Source organism: Danio rerio, chromosome 4 (assembly GCF_052040795.2).
Source record: "Danio rerio strain M-AB ecotype USA chromosome 4, GRCz13ab, whole genome shotgun sequence".
NCBI classification, from domain to species: Eukaryota; Metazoa; Chordata; class Actinopteri; order Cypriniformes; family Danionidae; genus Danio; species Danio rerio.
In genome coordinates, this window is record NC_141024.2 from 63,835,985 (window position 1) to 63,854,836 (window position 18,852).

Genomic DNA, 18,852 nt, shown 5'->3' on the forward strand with positions numbered 1-18,852 from the left:
CCTGACGTGCTGCACATGTTTCTGGAGAGAACGAGAAAAAAATCAGAATGTCATCCAGGTAGAAATAAATAAACTGATCTATCATGTCTCGCAACACGTCATTTACGAGTGCTTGGTAAACCGCAGGAGCATTATAAAGCCAGAAAGGAAGTACACAATATTCAAAATGCCCCCTAGGGGTAAGGAAGGCGGTTTTCCACTCATGGCCCTGCTTCATGCGAACTAAATGATATGCGTTGCGGAGATCTAATTTCGTGAAAAACGACGCCCCTTGCAGACGTTCGAACGCTGAAGACATCAGCGGCAAAGGATACGTATTCTTCAACGTGATGCTGTTTAGCCCTCGATAGTCAATGCAGGGTCTAAGAGACCCATCCTTCTTTTTTACGAAAAAGAACCCTGCCCCCACCGGTGAAGAAGAGGGCCGTATGATCTTGGCCGCTAGAGAATCAAAATATACTTCTCCATGGCCTCCCTCTCAGGAATAGAAAGTGAGTATAACTTGCCTTTAGGCGGAGAGGTACCTGGCAATAAATCTATTGCACAGTCATAGGGAAGATGAGGAGGCAGAGAAGCAGCTTGAGACTTACTGAACACTCCCTTCAGGTCATGGTACTCACTGGGCACGTTTGACAGGTCCAGGTTTAAATCTTTTTAAATAAAAATAACCGACTACGCCACCCCAGGAGTTACCCAGGGAAACAACTATTAGAAAAGGACACAGGTTCGTTTCTCCCAGAAAGGCACAGAGACGTGAGTTAATGAAAAAGTACAAAGATATTTATTTGGAATAAAACTATCAAATAGTACGGTTCTTAAAAACACATCAAAAACTCCCACTTCATTATTAAACACAAGAAACAATAAATAAACAAAACCAAACCAGGATTGGAGGTTCCCACTGACTGGGTACGAGTGGACAGACTTTACCCCAGCACACGCGCACACACCACAGTGCACTCAAAAATCACGCTATCACGCACTCAGTGTCCACAGCACACGATAGAGAAACACCACCACCAGTGGAAAGTGACCCGTCATCCACCGGGGGAAACCTCAGTTCCTGAAATAAATAAAAATAAAAATAAATAACCAACAAAACACAAATAAGTGGGTCAATCAGGTTAACACTTACTTTACATGATCTAATTGAAAGATAGCTACAGCTGTATTTACACCATCTGACCTACACTAGACCCAACATTAACTGTTACTAGAAATAAGACTAAACTCACAAAAGAATACTCTTAATAACGAAAAACAAATCAATACTTTGCATAAATAAAGACACAACAAAAAAAACAGAAGAATGCTAATGTAGACAAATCAATTATCCAACACAAATAAACAAATGAAAGAATGAAGGGGAGCACAAAGCAGCACGCTAAGAGTTATTGCAGGCAGTCCCCGCTAGCAGCTGCATTGGTGGTGTCCAAGCAGCAGCCAATACGCCGCCGTTAGCATTAGCAGCAGTTGCAGACGGTCTCTGGTAACCACGGCAATAGCGATGAACACGGGAGCTAGTAAGCAAATGATACCAGAGGAAGATCCGACGTAAGAGAGAAAGAAAGGGGAAAAGGGAGGATCCTAAGGAGGAAAAGCGCAAACAAGCCCATTAACATGGTCCTTTAAATGATCACACCATATCATACGTGCTTCACTTACCAATGGGCGCACACTCAGACACGTTCTAATCACGCGTTGGTCGATACAATACAGCGAGGTGCCGGAATTAATAGCTGTACAGCATGAAACACGCAGGTTAAAATGCGGCTAAACCCCATTACATCAGCCAGTTCAAAGCCATCACATACCTGCAACTGAACAGTCATCCAGCCACCACAGCCAAGGGAAAAGCCACCGCCACACGATGCACTAGAACAATGCCAAAAGAGAGCTTAACGTGGGTCGATTCAAACAACTTACAAAAAATTCAGAACGAGCGCAGAGCCTCTACCTGTAGCCGCGGCTACAGACACCCAAACCAGTGCGTCGGAGTCGGACGTGACGTATCCCAAGCACCAACCAATCAGGTTTAAAAAGGCGGTGCTACGTGCCGATTGGCCGATGTCAATGCCAATCAGCTGCACAGCACCATCACATTTTGGTTACTCATATCAATCAGCTGCACTACACCATCACATTCTGAAATGAAACATCTTGTGCAAATATGTGTAAAATGTAAAATTGTAATTGTATGAATATTTCTTAATAAAAAAAAAAAAAATCTCATCTGAACTCGGAAGTAAAGCAGGGTCGGGCCTGGTTAGTACTTGGATGGGAGACCGCCTGGGAATACCAGGTGCTGTAAGCTTTTCGAAGTCCTTCATTTGGCAGCTGATACACTTCCCCATGTCACAGCTTCGCTGCCATTATTTTTTCTCGCCTTCAAGGGCATTGTTTCTGTCGGTGCTGTGTCGATGCCAGCCGAGCTGCGCTCGGTCCCTGGTGCTGCGCCTGTTTTAAAAAGCCAACTCTTGACAGCTTCTTTCGCTTACGGCCATACCACCCTGGAAATGCCCGATCTCATCTGAACTCGGAAGTAAAGCAGGGTCGGGCCTGGTTAGTACTTGGATGGGAGACCGCCTGGGAATACCAGGTGCTGTAAGCTTTTCGAAGTCCTTCATTTGGCAGCGGATAGGCTTCCCCGTGTCACAGCTCCGCTGCCATTATTTTTTCTCGCCTTCAAGGGCATTGTTTCTGTCGGTGCTGTGTCGATGCCAGCTGAGCTGCGCTCGGTCCCTGGTGCTGCGACTGTTTTAAATAGCCAACTGTTGACAGCCTCTCTCGCTTACGGCCATACCACCCTGGACACGCCCTCTAGTGTGAGTTAGAGTTGTTGCACTACAGGAAGTGAGTTGGCAGAAGGAAGAGAGAGGCTCTTCCATTTTGGCAGTTTTGTTTTTTAGTTTTAGTATTACAAAGTTTACTTTAATTGTTTTTTCAGCTAAAGATTATTTTTACTAACCCCAAACAGTAACACTGTTTTGGGGTTAGAAAACAACAACATGGACACAACAGAGAAAGAGAATAGACTGGAAACAAATGAACCAAGGAACGGGGAACAAGGAAATCCTACAAACATATTTGAAAGGACTCGAAATGAAGATGACGGAGAAAACAGCAATGAGACATGGGCAACAGTTGTTTCAAAGAAAAAAGAAGGAAAAGGAGGTGGCCAAGAAAAGGAAGGGGATCTACAATCAAATGCAAGTATTGAAAGTGAAAAGAATATTGAAGGACAAAGGAATGCTTTAAGTCAAAAACAACAGATGCTGAACAAACTAAAGAAGCAAGCAAGGTATCAAAGAGAGTACAAGAAGGAAGCCACACTAACAATGATGGTAAGAGACATTGAAAACTCAATTATAAACAACATAATTAAAGTAGTGGAAGACAAAGTCAGGATTGGCAAACTACTTGGACCGAGAAGAAAAAACAATAATGAATTTGAGCTGACAATGGAAAGTGATAAAAAATGCGAGATATTGATAAACGGACTGATGATTAATGGAGAAGAATGTGAAGTGAAAAAGCTGTGTGCAACAGAAAAAATGGTATCTTTTCTGAACTTGCCAAGTTATATACAAGATGATGAGATACAACAGAAACTAAGTAATTGGGGAGTAACTGATATGTAAAAAATTATTGTGATATTTTTTTTGCCATATCGCCCAGCTCTACTATACAGTAGTGAGAGCAACATCAACTGCATTACAAGTTCAAAACAAAAACAACACCTGGTACCGTTTAAACCATTGTACCAGAGTTCCTAAGCTAAGAAACAGTAAAAATAATTGCGATCTAGCACAGGAAGTACATAAGCAGCATATAACAAGTAATGACTCTCTTGAATTTCAACATGGACAACATGAACTGGTTGGAGGAGAAACAGCGGACCTGTTGATTTATGTAAAACCGCCGGCCTCTGGGGAACAACAGGAGGACCCTACTATGGAAGGAAATCATGCTACTGTCAATGATAATACAGAATGCATATGTGAACATGAGTAAAGAGATAATCTTTCCCCAGATAAAGGACAATCGGATAATGGAATGAGACCTATCAACAATCGACTTCTCAGCTTTACTGGAAAGGGAAAAGCTGACCGATAAGCTGAAGGGGACCACTGCTGCATCAACATTACAAAAATTAAACTCCAGAGGTGGATAGTAGTCAAGGAAAATGCTGGAAAAGACAAACACTTGAGTAATTGGTTTGCCTCCATATTTGGATCTTGGGGACAATGGTTGATAAAGTTGTAGAGTACTTGGAGGTTACCATACTTGTTTTTGCTTAACTTTGTTGCTGTGTTGTGTCATTCATCAGATCAATGCTAGACAGTGCTGCTGCCACACACATGGTTACTGTGCAAGTACAAGGAACCGTGCAAGCCCACCTCAACAGTGACTATGGCTATGAAAATATGCTTCCAAAATCCTTAGATTGGTCCGTTTATGAGAACGTTACCACAAACTTGGTTGGATTAATATCAAACCTTTTTTTTCTTTTGTTTTTGAGTGTGCCGTAGTTCTTGTTTTTATGTTATTCCTGTTTTGTGGAAAAGTAAGGGAGATAGTGTATAACATGTATTTTATTTTCTTTGATTTCAAGCGTAGACAGACCTTTAGAATAATGAATAGTGTAGGCAGGTAGTTAGAGGATATTTAGTTTTTTATTTTGGCACTTAGACTCTTACATATATATGCCAAAAATTATTACTATACTATGCAAGTACTCTTATGTTGTTTTCTATTTTCTTTTTCTATTTTTCCTCTCTTGTTCTTTGTTATCAGAATGACACGAATGAAAAAAGGGTTTCAAGCAGGTCATTATCTGTGCTACGAGACAGAAGTGCAAACAGAAGGACCTGAAATTAAGGATTTTAATCCTATAATCTACAATATTATCTTTTAATACTATATTGGTTATGTTTCTGGGTATGAAATGGACATTTATCGAAGCTGCAGGGTTCACATACTCACAGGGAAAGAGGACTTGAACTGAGTGCTTAATGGAACCAACGATCATCTCAAAGCTGGCGAATACTGTAAGAATAGGCTCTACTGGTGGCTTAAAAGCCTGCTGCTCGCTCCAACACCAGACAGTACTTAGTAGTACGTCTGGCAACGTGGGAGCAATCATCTTAAGACCAGGAGACAGTATCTTTTACTCCTTTCTAATCAAATAAAGGGGAGATGTTTGGTTCCGCCTCTCCACTGGAGTGCAACATAGGGATGTTGACATTTGGTAAAGACTGTGAAAGGCAACTTTTTGTTGCATTAGTGAGGTTGATTGTACTGATATGTTGGTACCTTATGCTGCATTCCGGTTGTGGGTTTGGAAAGAGACTTTCTTCTGATATAGTCCCTCTAAAGGCTGATTTATACTTCTGCGTCAAGCCCATGCTTATGTTACGTCGCTGACGCATAGCCCTACGCCGTGGCAATCGCTGACGTGCACCTCTCAAAAAATGTAACTACACATCACAACGACGCGTAGCGCAAGCTCTGTGATTGGTCAGCTTAGTAGCGCTGACGAGTCTGGGCGGGACTGAGCCGCGCAAGCCCAATAGAGCAATTGTTTACAAGTGTGGAGTCCCGTGAGGAAGCTCCAGATAAAAAGTTTATTTTGTGTTTACTTCATAGTAAAGTTGTTGCACGTCCGCCGGTTTCTGCTTCAAAAAGAGCAAGTTTGAGTCACTTGTACATTCAGGAAGTGTTCAGGAAAAACAAAGCACCAGCGAAGAAACTCGACACAGAGGAACATTTACACCTCACTGCCAACTAGCGTTTCGGAAGTGTTAATGCAGACCAACAGAGACAGTGCACAGAAGTATAAATGCACAGCTACGCGTTGAATATTTAGCAGACCAGAATATTTTTTCCACAACAATTTACAGTCACTTGTCCAAAAGTCTTTGAATAAATCATAAGGTATGAACTCCTATTTTATAAACATACAAGGGCAATTATTGTCTATTTGCTCTGTGCGCTGCTCCAGATAGCCAAACAAGCTACATCATCATTTACCTTAGGTTCTTCACAACAAAATTAGTCCATTTTCAGCTTTTTCTGTTCTTGTGTAAATGAGTAATCCCCTTCTATGTCTTGTAAGTGCCAAATGCAATAAATTTGGGTCATGAAATTCCAAAATTCAAAAAAATACGATAACGTATTTACAAAATGACATTTTTTTTAACTAGTCATTTTTCAAAATCTTTTGTTAGACTTTGCACATTACTTTTCTAAAAAAAAAATTCACACACACACACACACACACACACACACACACATATATATATATATATATATATATATATATATATATATATATTATTGCAGTTTATATATATTTGTACATTATTTATTTTACATTTAAAGTGTGAAGGCCGTTTGGACATTGAAAAATAAAATGGAAAAAAGTCTTACTGGGCTATTTGCTTTTTTGATATATTGTTATGATTTTGATGTGGTTATGAAGAAGTAAAATTATGATTTTTGTGATAATAACCCTTGTAATATCTTGTTTTTCACTTTTGACAGGTAGGAAACTTGTGTTGTTTTTTCCCACCCTTCGGTTGAACTAAAATGATTCTTGCATACTAAATGATGAAGACAAAATTCTTTTTTCTCGTGCGTCCTGACATATGCTGGTAACAAACAAAAACTGTCCTCAGTTTTATAGAGCACACAGGGCCTGAGTTATGCACTAAGGCTGGCTTTAAAACAAAACAAAAAAAAAACAAAGCTGTTTGTGTTGAGGTGGTTCATCATAGGACAGAAAACATATATATTAATAGTTAGCATTTAACAGCAGTGTTTTTTGTAATTTCAAAGGGTTTTCTTTAAAATGACATTAAGATATTGCATTTATTGTACTGTATGTGGGTGTGGTGAGACTTTAAATTTAGGTAGGGGGAAATACTTTTTTTTTTACATGTTACCTTCTTCCAGTTGTAATAGAATAACTCTTGAATGCATTATTATAGAGAGAAATGTATTTTTCTTGTGTTTACTGACACCTGCTGGAAAAAAAATGGAATTTTGATGAAGCAAACAAGGCCTGAGTTCCACGTTTTTTAACTTCAGTTTATATAAAACAGTATTATATGAAATTTCAAAGGATTTCTTTTAAAATGATACCAAAGTTTTGTATTTATTCCTATGCATGTGGTTATGGAAAGCTTTTTAAATCGGAAGGCCAAATTCAGGCGGAAATACCCAAAATAGCCCAAAAGCTTAACAGGTTCATTTCTGATGAGCTGCTGAAACTCATCCCACACCAAAGCTGCGGTTACACTAGAGTTTGAGCATGCAACATTTTGTTGTATGGTGCTGCAAAAAGGGGCGGGATTAAACAAGATGATTAGACATTAAAAAAAGTGAGCGATTGTCCAGAGAGGTAAGTTTTGATCTTCGATTGGTCTCGCACAGTCAAGTAATGCGATTTCGCAGGTCAGAGTTTACCAAGCTTGAACTCTGCAACGCAGTGAACTGCAAAACTTGACCCACAAACTTGCGTTTACAATCTGACGCATTTGCGTGCATATGAATGGAAGTCTATAGGGAGAAAGGCCCAGTGTAACCGTGGCTTAGGTGCAAGTGAATGGTTTCTCTTCAGTGTGGATCCTCATGTGTAGATTAAAGTTTAATGAGCGGCTGAAACTCTTTCCACACCGAGTGCATGTGAGTGGTTTCTCTCCAGTGTGGATCCTCATGTGTCGGTTAAGTTGTGATGATTGTATGAAACTCTTCCCACACTGAGTGCATGAGAATGGTTTCTCTCCAGTGTGGGTCCTCATGTGGTGATTAAGGGATGATGATTTGCTGAAATTTTTCCCACACTGAGTGCATGAGAATGGTTTTTCTCCAGTGTGGGTCCTCATGTGGTGATTAAGGGATGATGATTTGCTGAAATTTTTCCCACACTGAGTGCATGAGAATGGTTTCTCTCCAGTGTGGATCATCATGTGTTGTTTAAGAAATAATGAGTTTCTGAAACTCTTCCCACACTGAGTGCATGTGAATGGTTTCTCTCCAGTGTGGGTCCTCATGTGGTGATTAAGGGATGATGATTTGCTGAAACTCTTCCCACACTGAGTGCATGAGAATGGTTTTTCTCCAGTGTGGATCCTCATGTGGTGATTAAGGTGAGATGAGCGTCTGAAACTCTTACCACACTGAGTGCATGTGAATGGTTTTTCTCCAGTGTGGATCCTCATGTGGTGATTAAGGTGAGATGAGCGTCTGAAACTCTTACCACACTGAGTGCATGTGAATGGTTTCTCTCCAGTGTGGGTCCTCATATGTTGTTTAAGAGATGATGAGCGTCTGAAACTCTTCCCACACTGAGTGCATGAGAATGGTTTCTCTCCAGTGTGGATCCTCATGTGTAGATTAAGTTGTGATGATTGTATGAAACTCTTCCCACACTGAGTGCATGTGAATGGTTTCTCTCCAGTGTGGATCATGATGTGGTGATTAAGAGATGATGATCGGCTGAAACTCTTCCCACACTGAGTGCATGTGAATGGTTTCTCTCCAGTGTGGATCATCATGTGTTGTTTAAGAAATAATGAGTTTCTGAAACTCTTCCCACACTGAGTGCATGTGAATGGTTTCTTTCCAGTGTGGATCATCATGTGTTTATTAAGGTGAGATGAGCAACTGAAACTCTTCCCACACTGGGAGCATGCGGATGGTTTCTCTCCAGCGTGGATCATCATGTGGTAATTAAGGGATGATGAGTAGCTGAAACTCTTCCCACACTGAGTGCATGAGAATGGTTTCTCTCCAGTGTGGATCCTCATGTGTTTATTAAGGGCTGATGGGTAGCTGAAACTCTTCCCACACTGAGTGCATGAGAATGGTTTCTCTCCAGTGTGGTTCCTCATGTGTTTATTAAGGTGAGATGAGCAACTGAAACTCTTCCCACACTGGGAGCATGCGGATGGTTTCTCTCCAGCGTGGATCCTCATGTGTTGATTAAGGGATGATGATTTGCTGAAACTCTTCCCACACTGAGTGCATGTGACCAGTTTCTCTCCAGTGTGGATCCTCATGTGAATCGTAAGATCGCCTTTTCTTCCAAAATTCCTTCCACATTGAGTGCAGGTGAAACGATTTTCGTCTCTTTTTTTCAAAATACCATTGGTCTGTAAATTAGTTTTTTCCTCAATTTTGACATCATGTTCCTCTTCTTTACTCCCCTCATTCTCTTCAATTAGCTCTAAAAAAAAAAAAAAAAAAAACAGTTTTCATTAAGTCTTAAAAATCTCATCAAAAGCGTAACGGTGAAAAGACACAGGAAATATTGGCTACACACACTGTAATTTTGATGCACATTAAATGTAAAATAAATCAGACCATATTTTGTTCAGTCCATTAACGTGTGCACATTTAAGCAGATTCAATTCATCTTCATCTATTGCTTTTACAATTTAAATTGTGCTTAAGCCACTTAACTTAGTAGTTCTAGTAAATTGAAACTGTGTCAGTCCAGTTTTCAGAGTTTCTCTTAAAAGTCATTTTGGTCATATTGATAAGACACAGATTTGAAAGCTGTAAGTGGCCTATTTTTATTTGTATATATTCAGAATTACAACAAAATGTTTTTCTAAAATTGTTAAGCAGACAGGGAATACTTGTTCATTCTGTGCCTGACTGGTAAACGCATCGGAAAAAAAAAGTTCTGAGGTAACAGTTGAACAAACAGCTGAACATTTGTCTCACAAACATGAGACATACCTGTACAGCATCTGCATAAAGGCTGAAATATGCACCTTTCCCCTTGTGTGCTGTTGGGTAATTTTCATCCATTCTGGGTTGATTTTGTGGATTAATTTGGTCAAAACTTGGTGTTTTAGAAAACGGATTGATATTTGGAAACATCTTATTTTGACATAATCTAGCATCTATGCATCTAGCATATTATTTTATAGCTATATTCTACTGTAACATGCTACGTCAGTTAGCAATAAATTATAAATCGACTTTCTTATAAATATACCTAAGATGGCTGGAAGTACACATATAAACCATTTATGGGCCCAGTCGTTTAAATGATCAGTTGAAGCCTTTTAATATTTATTCAGATCTTATTTTCATTCAACAGCAATAGCTGGATGCCTTCATCCATATTAGGGATTTCCTGGAATGTTCTGCTACTTTTGTGAGGCATATATGGAATTTCTGTCCAAGTTTAAATGAAACAGGCATTACATGCATTTAAAGTGCTACAATGCCCACATCAACCTATTTTGAGGAAAACTGGAAAAAAAACTTAAGAAATCATTTTTCTACTTTAGAAATAATTTTTTGTACCATTTTTGAAACAATTGTTACTATATCAAAAATAGTAGCCTATTGAACATCAATATATAGCAAAGTAATGAAGTCAGAAATTCCAGTATCTGGACAACATTACACCTTAGTTAAAAATTCTGTCCAAAAGAACATGCTTGCAGCTTCGTATCACATCGAATAACAACTCACACTATAAAATAAAATATATTTTCAGATTTGAAGACAATTACATTTTCAAAAAACAAACAGAAACTGCAAATCAGGAGGAGATCGGAGGCTCAAGAGGTATGATATGGCTCATAACAGACTAGTAAATAAGAAGTGGGTTTATTTATCAATGGTTTTTCCATTTTGATGTTACGAGTTACGCTGGATCTAATCTCTAAAAGTGATATTTAATTCATCTTGTTCTCTATATCTAACATAGGGCTGGACAATAATATAATATCAATATATCACGATAGATTTTTTTTCAATAACGGTGATATGATTTTTAAACCCATTTCCGATATTTCCATACATTTGTGTATATGTTTTACATATGTTTTATCATATCTATCTATCTATCTATCTATCTATATATTTTCTACCTTGTATCATTTGTCACTAAATGACTTTCCGTGCTCAGAATGAGCATGATGTCACTTGCGTGATGAGAGCGCTCAGAAGTTGGTTAAGCTGCTCTGTCACAGAAAGCTACAAAATGAGCGACCTGAATACAGATATAGAGGAACAAGCTTCCACAAGTGAGAATGCAGACAAAGTAGTTGATGTGGACCATTCGGCTTTTTAAGTTCCGATAAACTTTTTGTTTCGGCGCTCTGCAAACTGTGCGAGAGAGCGATGCCGACTAGCATCGTAAACACATCAAATAGGTTCATAAAAGTTTAAGTCAACCTGTCGCCTCACCATCCACCTTCCCGACACCAACAACAGAAGGCTATGAGGCGCAGTGTAGGGTTTTGCATGTCTACACATGAATATACACCTATAAATTTCTCGCAAATAAACATATACTATGTTCAAAACAAGTATGACACTTGCACATATATAAACCTATTGCATGCATACACCCACATACACATGCACAGACATATAAACTTGATCCTTGGATTAAATTAAACACACACACACACACACACACAAAACTCTCTGCATGCTGGTATAGCACGCAAGGAAACTTACAAAATAAAATTCACAAACATATGTATCAGGAATCTGGTTATTTCAAAGCTGATGAAAAAGAAAGAATTTGATTAATAGAAGTATTAATTCTGACAGTATGATATCCTAAAATATATTTTCTTCTGAGACACTTTTAAAATATTTTTGAGCAGTAAACATGTCAGGCTAAATAATTGAAATGAATCACAGATTTCTTTACGATTTAAAACAGCCTCTTTGGTCTTTACTGCAGGAGATACTGTTGTCCTAAAAAACAAAACATAAAAAAAAACCTAACATATACTGTAGGAACGGTGCAGCAGGTAATGTTGGCGGTTTTAAAACTTTGACTTTTCCAAACTGCGGTAAACCTTGAATATAGTTATTGCCCCATGCCTCAGCCGCATAACACTGATATTTAGGATCTAAAAATTTATTCTTTAAAAAAGTCTCAAGCAAAAAGATTCCAATGGCGCCGCCTGTTGGTGCATGAAGAATATGGTCTATATTCTGAGACTAAAATATTTTATAACAATTAATTATTTTAGTGTCCATTTCATTCAGGATGCTCAATATTGGGGCATCCACATTTTTTGACATACTTTAAACCAGAGTTTCTGCAGGTTTTACAAAGTTAAATTTAAGACTTTATGACATTTTTAAGACCATTTTGAATGAAATTTTAGACTCATAAAGGGCTAAAGGCTAAAGAACTTTTCAAATGGCCCAGATGGAAAAGATTTTTATTTGCCCCATCAATATAAAATTTATTTTTAAAACTAAAAAAATGAACAAATGTTTTTAAAGTTTTAAAAACTATAACAAACTAAATCTATGCACAACAATCTGTCCAGGTTGATATCCACAGCAGTAAATACATGGAGCACGTTTAAACAAATGTTATTGTGAGGAAAATAATTAAACCATTATGATAAATAGAGTTAAAAAGACCTTTTTGAATAAAAAGTTAAAAGTTTTATTAAGTTGAATTGTTGGTGATTGAATTGGTTTTGTCCAGATTGGGTAGAAAAACATGAACAAAGGAAAATAAAGAAAAAAAAGACACAATACAGCACAACATTTCAGTAAATTTAAGACTTTTTAAGGCCTAAAATGTTAAGTCTGTTATGAGAATACTGTAGGTCAAATATCATCAGCTTAGTTAAACCTTTTATTAATTTATTGTTTTTATTTATTTTATAAAGCACCAAGGATGCTTCACAAACAGCAAAAGAACAAGAAAGCAATAACCTTAAGAAGGTAGAGAAAATGGGAGACTAATAATACATAAAATAATGACAAAAGACATGAGAACAAGTAACGAAAGAAACTCATTCTGTCTTTTAATGAGTGCTTATGTGCATTTAGGAGAACTAGGCAGCACACATAGAGGTAAAATTGGTTTTATATTAGCAGATTCAGACTTCCCCCTTAATAATATAATTTCATAAAAGTATTATTTGCAAACTCTTAATAGCGAAATCATATTAGCAGCAAATGACTATCAAAGTAGAACATTGCTCACGGTCAAATAAACAGTGTTAATGTTGTTTTCAAGCCACACTTGCATGCTAGTTCCGATCAAATATTCAAAGTAACATGGTAAACAATATAGAGACAGCTAAATGAACGAATGTGCGAATAAAAAACCAACTTTACCTCTAGGCAGCACACTCAGCGCTGCAAGATGGATTTAATTTAGTATTCTTATTATTAAAATATATCTGAATGAGGATCAAATGACTGAGTTGGTCTTTGAGAATGAAAACCAACCTGTTTGTTCCTGTAGATCTTCATGTTTGACTGTGAATGTTTCTTCAATCTTCACATCTTCACTCTCCTCTTTAATAAACACCATCTTTATAACAGTGTGTAGATCAGTCGCTTCAGCAGGAGCTTTTCTCTGTGTTTGGACACTTTGTCCTGTTTAAAATAAATAAAACAATGAACAGAAACAAAATAACTTCTCTTCAACACTTGCTTAAACAGTTTCTTTTAATTATCAAAAACAAATCAGGTAAAACATTTCTTTTAAAATAGAGGTAAAATTGGTTTTATATTCGCACATTTAGACTTTCCCCTTAATGATATAATTTCATTAAAGTATTATCTGCAAACTCTAAATAGCGAAATGATAATAGCAGCAAATGACTATCAAAGTACAACATTGTTCACAGTCAAATAAACAGTGCTATTGTTGTTTTCAAGTCACACTTGCATGCTAATTCCGATCAAATATTCAAAGTAACATGGTAAACAATATAGAGACTTCTAAATGAACGAATGTGTGAATATAAAACCAACTTTACCTCTTATCAGAAAAGTTTGAGAAACCCTGCTTTAAAACACCTATTACACTCTTTTCGGTTTCAAACAATAGCCCTCGGCTACTGATAATAAAATAGTACTACATTGTATAAAGGGTTTAAATATTATTGTCAAAAGCAGGTACATAACTTAGCATCGGATTAAAAAAAAATCTGGAACTTTAATTAAATCGGGCTATGTATATGGCATTTCTGTGTGTTTGCCTCGTAAATATATAACAGGCTATATCCGTAAACATTTAAAAACACAAACCTTTCTCCAGTTGAATCACAGCGCTAAAGCGGCGCCGCCTGATGACGTCACACGTCACGACAAAATAAAAGTCTTTATTTTGTTTCACTTTTTTGCCAATTACTGTTCCAGTCATGACTTATTGATACATTTCTCCCATGTTTTTTACTTTATACTATTTCTGCTCTCTCTCTCTCTCTCTCTCTCTTTCTCTCTCTCTCTCTATCTCAAATTCAAAGAGCTTTATTGGCATGACTGTAAAACAAATCACAATGTTGCCAAAGCAATAACAAAATACAGAACATTCATATAGATAAAAGAAATATAAGTAATAATAAACAAACACATATACATATCGTTATATTATACATATATGTTGTCACAATAAACAAGTTAATAAAAAAAAAAGATTAACATATAATAATAAATGGTAAGGACAGAGAGCTTTAATAAGGGATGAGGGGGTTCAGCCTTTTTCTCTCATATGGTGGCATGAGGACACGTACTGTGCTGCTAGGTGGAGACACTTTTCATTTTCTCCCAAAATATAATGGAGTTTCTCCGTATTTGTGGCTTGCTGGAATTGTGGTAGAATCAGAGACACTTGTGTGAAGTAAGCTTCTCTGATGCTCTGATATTTGCTGCAGTGAGTGAGGAAATGCAGCTCATCCTCCACAACTTCAGCAGGGCAGTGTGGACAGTCTGAGCTCTGGGCTCCTCCAGCTGCGCTTGTGTCGGCCCGTCTCCACACTCAGACTGTGTCCACTCAGACGGTACCGGCTCAGCAGCTTTCTCTGACTGGGGCTCTTAATGTTGGTCAGATACGGGGCCAGTTCATAACTAGGTTTAATCTGGTTGAAGCACGCTAACTTTTTTATTTGTTGTATTTTATTTTGCCAATTGACTTTATATTCCTCCTGGGTAATCTTTTCTATTTCTTTAGTCTTTATATGTTGGGACAGGGTTTGTGAATTTAGTTGGTGTTTTTCCACCAGATAGTGCATGGGGTCGCTGGCCGGATGTGCATTTCTATATATGAGGGCTTGCTGATGGTAGCTCTCTGGGCTGGAGTCTGACAGATGGAACCAGAACTTCCCTGCTCTCTTCTGGATTTCTGAGAGCAGAGGGAACCTGCCTAGTTCTGCTCTGCAACCAAGGCTGGGTGTGCTTCTGTGAACTCCGAGGATGTTTTTGCAAAACTCCAGATGAAAGATTTCAACTGGAGTTTTTTCCCAAGATTCATAGTTTAATTTAAATGTGGGTCCCCAGAGAGTCTCTCTCTCTCTCTCTCTCTCTCTCTCTCTCACACACACTTTACACATTTTAGGTGCTTTTTTGGCATGACAAATAACTGCATTTGTATTGCCAAAGCAGTGCAGCGTCGCTGTGTACAAACAAGACAGTGAAAAAAGGGCAGTACTGCAAAAAAATATGGATATAAAATATAATACAGAGAAAACACAGAAATAAATAAAATAAAAATAGATTAATGAAATTAAAAATAAATTAATAAAAATAAAAAGATTAATAAAAAAGATTTAAAAATAGATTAGATTTCTCTCTCTCACACACACAAACACACACTTCAGTATTTAAAGTTGATCAAAAATTTTTAATCTAAACATTTTAAGAAACTTTTTTTTAATCCAGTTCATGATTACTTGCATGTCTACAACACATTACTTTCTAATAATATCCGAGTCCAAATCTCATTCTCATAATTATGACCCCTTATTTTCTTTTCTATTTTTACAACTTCATAGGCCTATATAGGGTTTCTTATTGTTTCATATGAATTGTCGTTTCTTCTAATCTGTTCCACATTTCCTGCCATTCTTTAGCAGTTTCTTCAGTAAAATATTTAATTTACAGAAGTATTAAAGGGGTAGTTCACATAAAAATTACAATTCTGACATTTACTAATTTTCTACTTGTTCCAAACCTGTGTGAGTTTCTTCTGCTGAATGGAAATGAAGAGAATAGGCTACAAGGTCAAAAAGCAGCCACTATATGGTTCAACAGCGCCTACTTTGGACATGGTTGCTTTTTTCAACATTTTCTGGCACTCAAAATGTTCTTGGAACTCGATTACAATTGAACCATTAAAGTCACTGTCAAAGTCAATGTTTTTGGTTCCTTTTCTGGACTTTGAGCATCTCGGGACTCTTGCTGTGTATGACAGATGAGGGAGCTCTCTGATTTCATCTAAAGTGTCTTCATTTGCGTTCTGAAGATGACCAAGTTCTCAGGGGATTAAAACAACAGGTAGAGGGACAATCGTTCTCGAGTGCCTAGTGTACACTATAACACACGCATTCCACCACTGCTGATATACAGCCACATTGCACTGCTTTTTTTATTTACTTATTTTTATTGCAATAACAACAGGCCATCACAACAAATAGAAATACAAAAACTGATAGCACTGATACTCGTGATGATATTCCCAGGTAGGAGGCGACGTTCGCGCAACCTTGCACAACGTTCTTTGAAAGTTCCCTAAAGGTAATAAAAATCCAGAACCTTTACAGAACATTAGGGATGTTCTTAAAACGTTCTCTTTTAGTCATAAAATAACGTTACCAGTATGACTTAAGGAGGACGTTCTGTTTTGGCCATTCTATGGTTACATAATAACATTACAAAGAGAACCTTTGTAGGGATAGTTTACAGTTTAACCCAAAGAATGACCAGTCTGGTAGATGAAGAAGAGCCGGAGCCGGAATTAAAAAAATAAATCAAGTTTACTGAAGATAGTTTGCAGTTTCATTCGGAGAAGCCAGCTTCAACACTCGCAATGAGTTCCTAGGCCGCTCTGCTTACAGTTTCAACAATCAAACAATTATACTCTTTACACAAGTCCAGAAAGGGTGGGATCCAGGTAAACAGTTCTCATTGGTTACAACAGAAATAGACAATTCTAAATACATGCGTCAAAGAAACATAGTATCTACTTCCAGATATGGATGGCCTTAATGTGTGCGTCAAAGAAAGCATTGTATCTGTCTCCAGATATGGATGGCGACCTGATGCCTAGAGGTGAGGTCGCCTTAAGTTATTAGGAGCTGATCTCCGACCTGTAAAAAGCTAAACCAGGAAAACAATAGACACAAACGACCATCTGTGTTAAAAGACTCAAGGATGTTTCTTGTACGTTCAGCTGTGTTATCAGGCTGGTTCAAGACTGTTTCCATCAACAGTCTGCTGCAATATCTTTACTCCACACAGTATATCTCCACACAAAAAGGAATTACATTAAAATTAATTATACTCAAAAACAGATCAATTAAACAGCTATATTATTATAGGCAATATCAGGACAACTAGAACAGGTGTCTTCTTCTCCTCTGTATTGGACCTTCAGTCATAGGAACAGATGAGGAGAGAGAGATCTCCATGACCTACTGTGTTGTGAGTAATGCGTTACATACGTATGTATTACAGTAATGTATTACATTTTCCTGTAACGCAGTAGTGTAAGGCATTACTAATACATTTTCAGTAATATTTTACTCGGTACATGTTCGGTAACACGTGCGTTACAACACACTTTTTGCCCGCAAGACATTAACAAATAAAAAATACCGCAGTTCTATTTCCTGTTCGTGGCTAGAGAATATATGCGTGTGCTGTCATTAATCTCCCTCTGGCTATGGGACCTTTTTACTTTGAACGCTAAATGATTTCAGCTCCTGAGCTCAAGGTCCGGGGCTATTGGCTCAGCCTGGTTCGCTGTACCTACAGCGGAAAAGCAGCAAATAGATGAAAATGGCATAAGACAGTGCATTCGCGAGACGGACGTAAGTGCACATGGCGTTATTTCACTGACAAATGTCGTAAGCTCATTCATGTAATACGAGCGAGTGAACGTGCCGGTTTCCTCTGTGGACAAAACTCCTCGCGTTCACTCAACACTGGCTGGGCTGCTCACGTGCTAACAACCGTCAGATGATGCAGACTTACAATCTATGCCGTGTGTTTCCTCTTCTTTTCGTTCTGTTGCTCTCCAGAGATCCTCCTATTTAATTGTTATCCCAAGAATGTTTATATGGTTTATATATTGCTACACTATTTACTTACAGGTTAAGATAAATTCTATAATAAATACTAGTGTTTTTGAGAGTATGTATACTGCCTATGTTTTAGGCTAGTATTTACAATGAATGCTTAACCATACTGTCGTATTAAGAATAGTGAACTCATAAAATTAAATATAAAGTGTAGTTTTACTACAGCAAAGTGTGGTGAATTGTAGTACAATCTACCCCATATTGTAAAAAAAAAAACTACAGCACTGGATCTTTTGTTTATATTACACTTGTTGTTTTACCATAGCAACTATAGTATTACCACAACAGGGTAATTAAAGCACTTAATGACAATATGTGTGTTCAGGGGCCCTGTGGAACAGCTTCTTCTCAAAATGAAGATGATGGCAGGGAAAATGTCCTCCACAATCTGATCAACAATGTGGAAGACAACAGACACTAGTTCACTTTTTTCAGTTGCCATAAAAAATGTGATTAATAATGAGATTTATTTGAAGAGTGAATAGTACAGTAGGCTATAATACCTTATCAAGTGTTTCTATTAGTTAAATTTCTGCTTGCGTTAGTTTTTATTTTTGTCTAATGCTTTTTATTTGAAATATCTCATCATATAACATACAGCCAACAATGTTATGGTTTATTAGATTAAAAATTATAAGTCTATTTTAGTATTTTGGTTATTGTTAATAAATAGTGTACTAATATAATTCATATTAAAAAGCTTGAAAGGAAAAGGGAACACAAGACACAAATTGTGAGTTTGCATATAATC

At 37.5% G+C, this 18,852-nt stretch overlaps 3 protein-coding genes and 1 non-coding gene across 5 annotated transcripts in view; 2 read left to right on the forward strand and 2 right to left on the reverse strand.

Annotated features, from left to right (window-relative positions):
- LOC110439496 (uncharacterized) overlaps positions 1-18,852 on the reverse strand; it is a 484,284-nt gene that overhangs the window by 153,491 nt on the left and 311,941 nt on the right. The gene's annotated exons all lie outside the window — the stretch shown is intronic.
- LOC137489764 (uncharacterized) overlaps positions 1-18,852 on the forward strand; it is a 144,034-nt gene that overhangs the window by 62,413 nt on the left and 62,769 nt on the right. The window lies entirely within an intron of this gene.
- On the forward strand, positions 2,493-2,611 carry LOC137494918 (5S ribosomal RNA). The gene has a single exon (XR_015487626.1). It is a non-coding gene; the product is annotated as a 5S ribosomal RNA (ribosomal RNA).
- On the reverse strand, positions 7,114-15,480 carry LOC137491026 (uncharacterized). 2 transcript variants are annotated; one of them, XM_087249929.1, is made up of 4 exons: positions 14,053-15,480; positions 13,246-13,395; positions 7,931-9,232; positions 7,114-7,847 (listed from the first exon to the last, which is right to left on the reverse strand). In XM_087249929.1, exons 1-4 carry the CDS (start codon positions 14,165-14,167, stop codon positions 7,813-7,815), a joined length of 1,602 nt encoding a protein of 533 aa, XP_087106055.1. In that variant the 5' UTR covers positions 14,168-15,480; the 3' UTR covers positions 7,114-7,812. The 2 variants fall into 2 exon arrangements, with proteins under 2 accessions (XP_087106055.1, XP_087106054.1); XM_087249928.1 differs by having other exon boundaries at positions 7,114-9,232.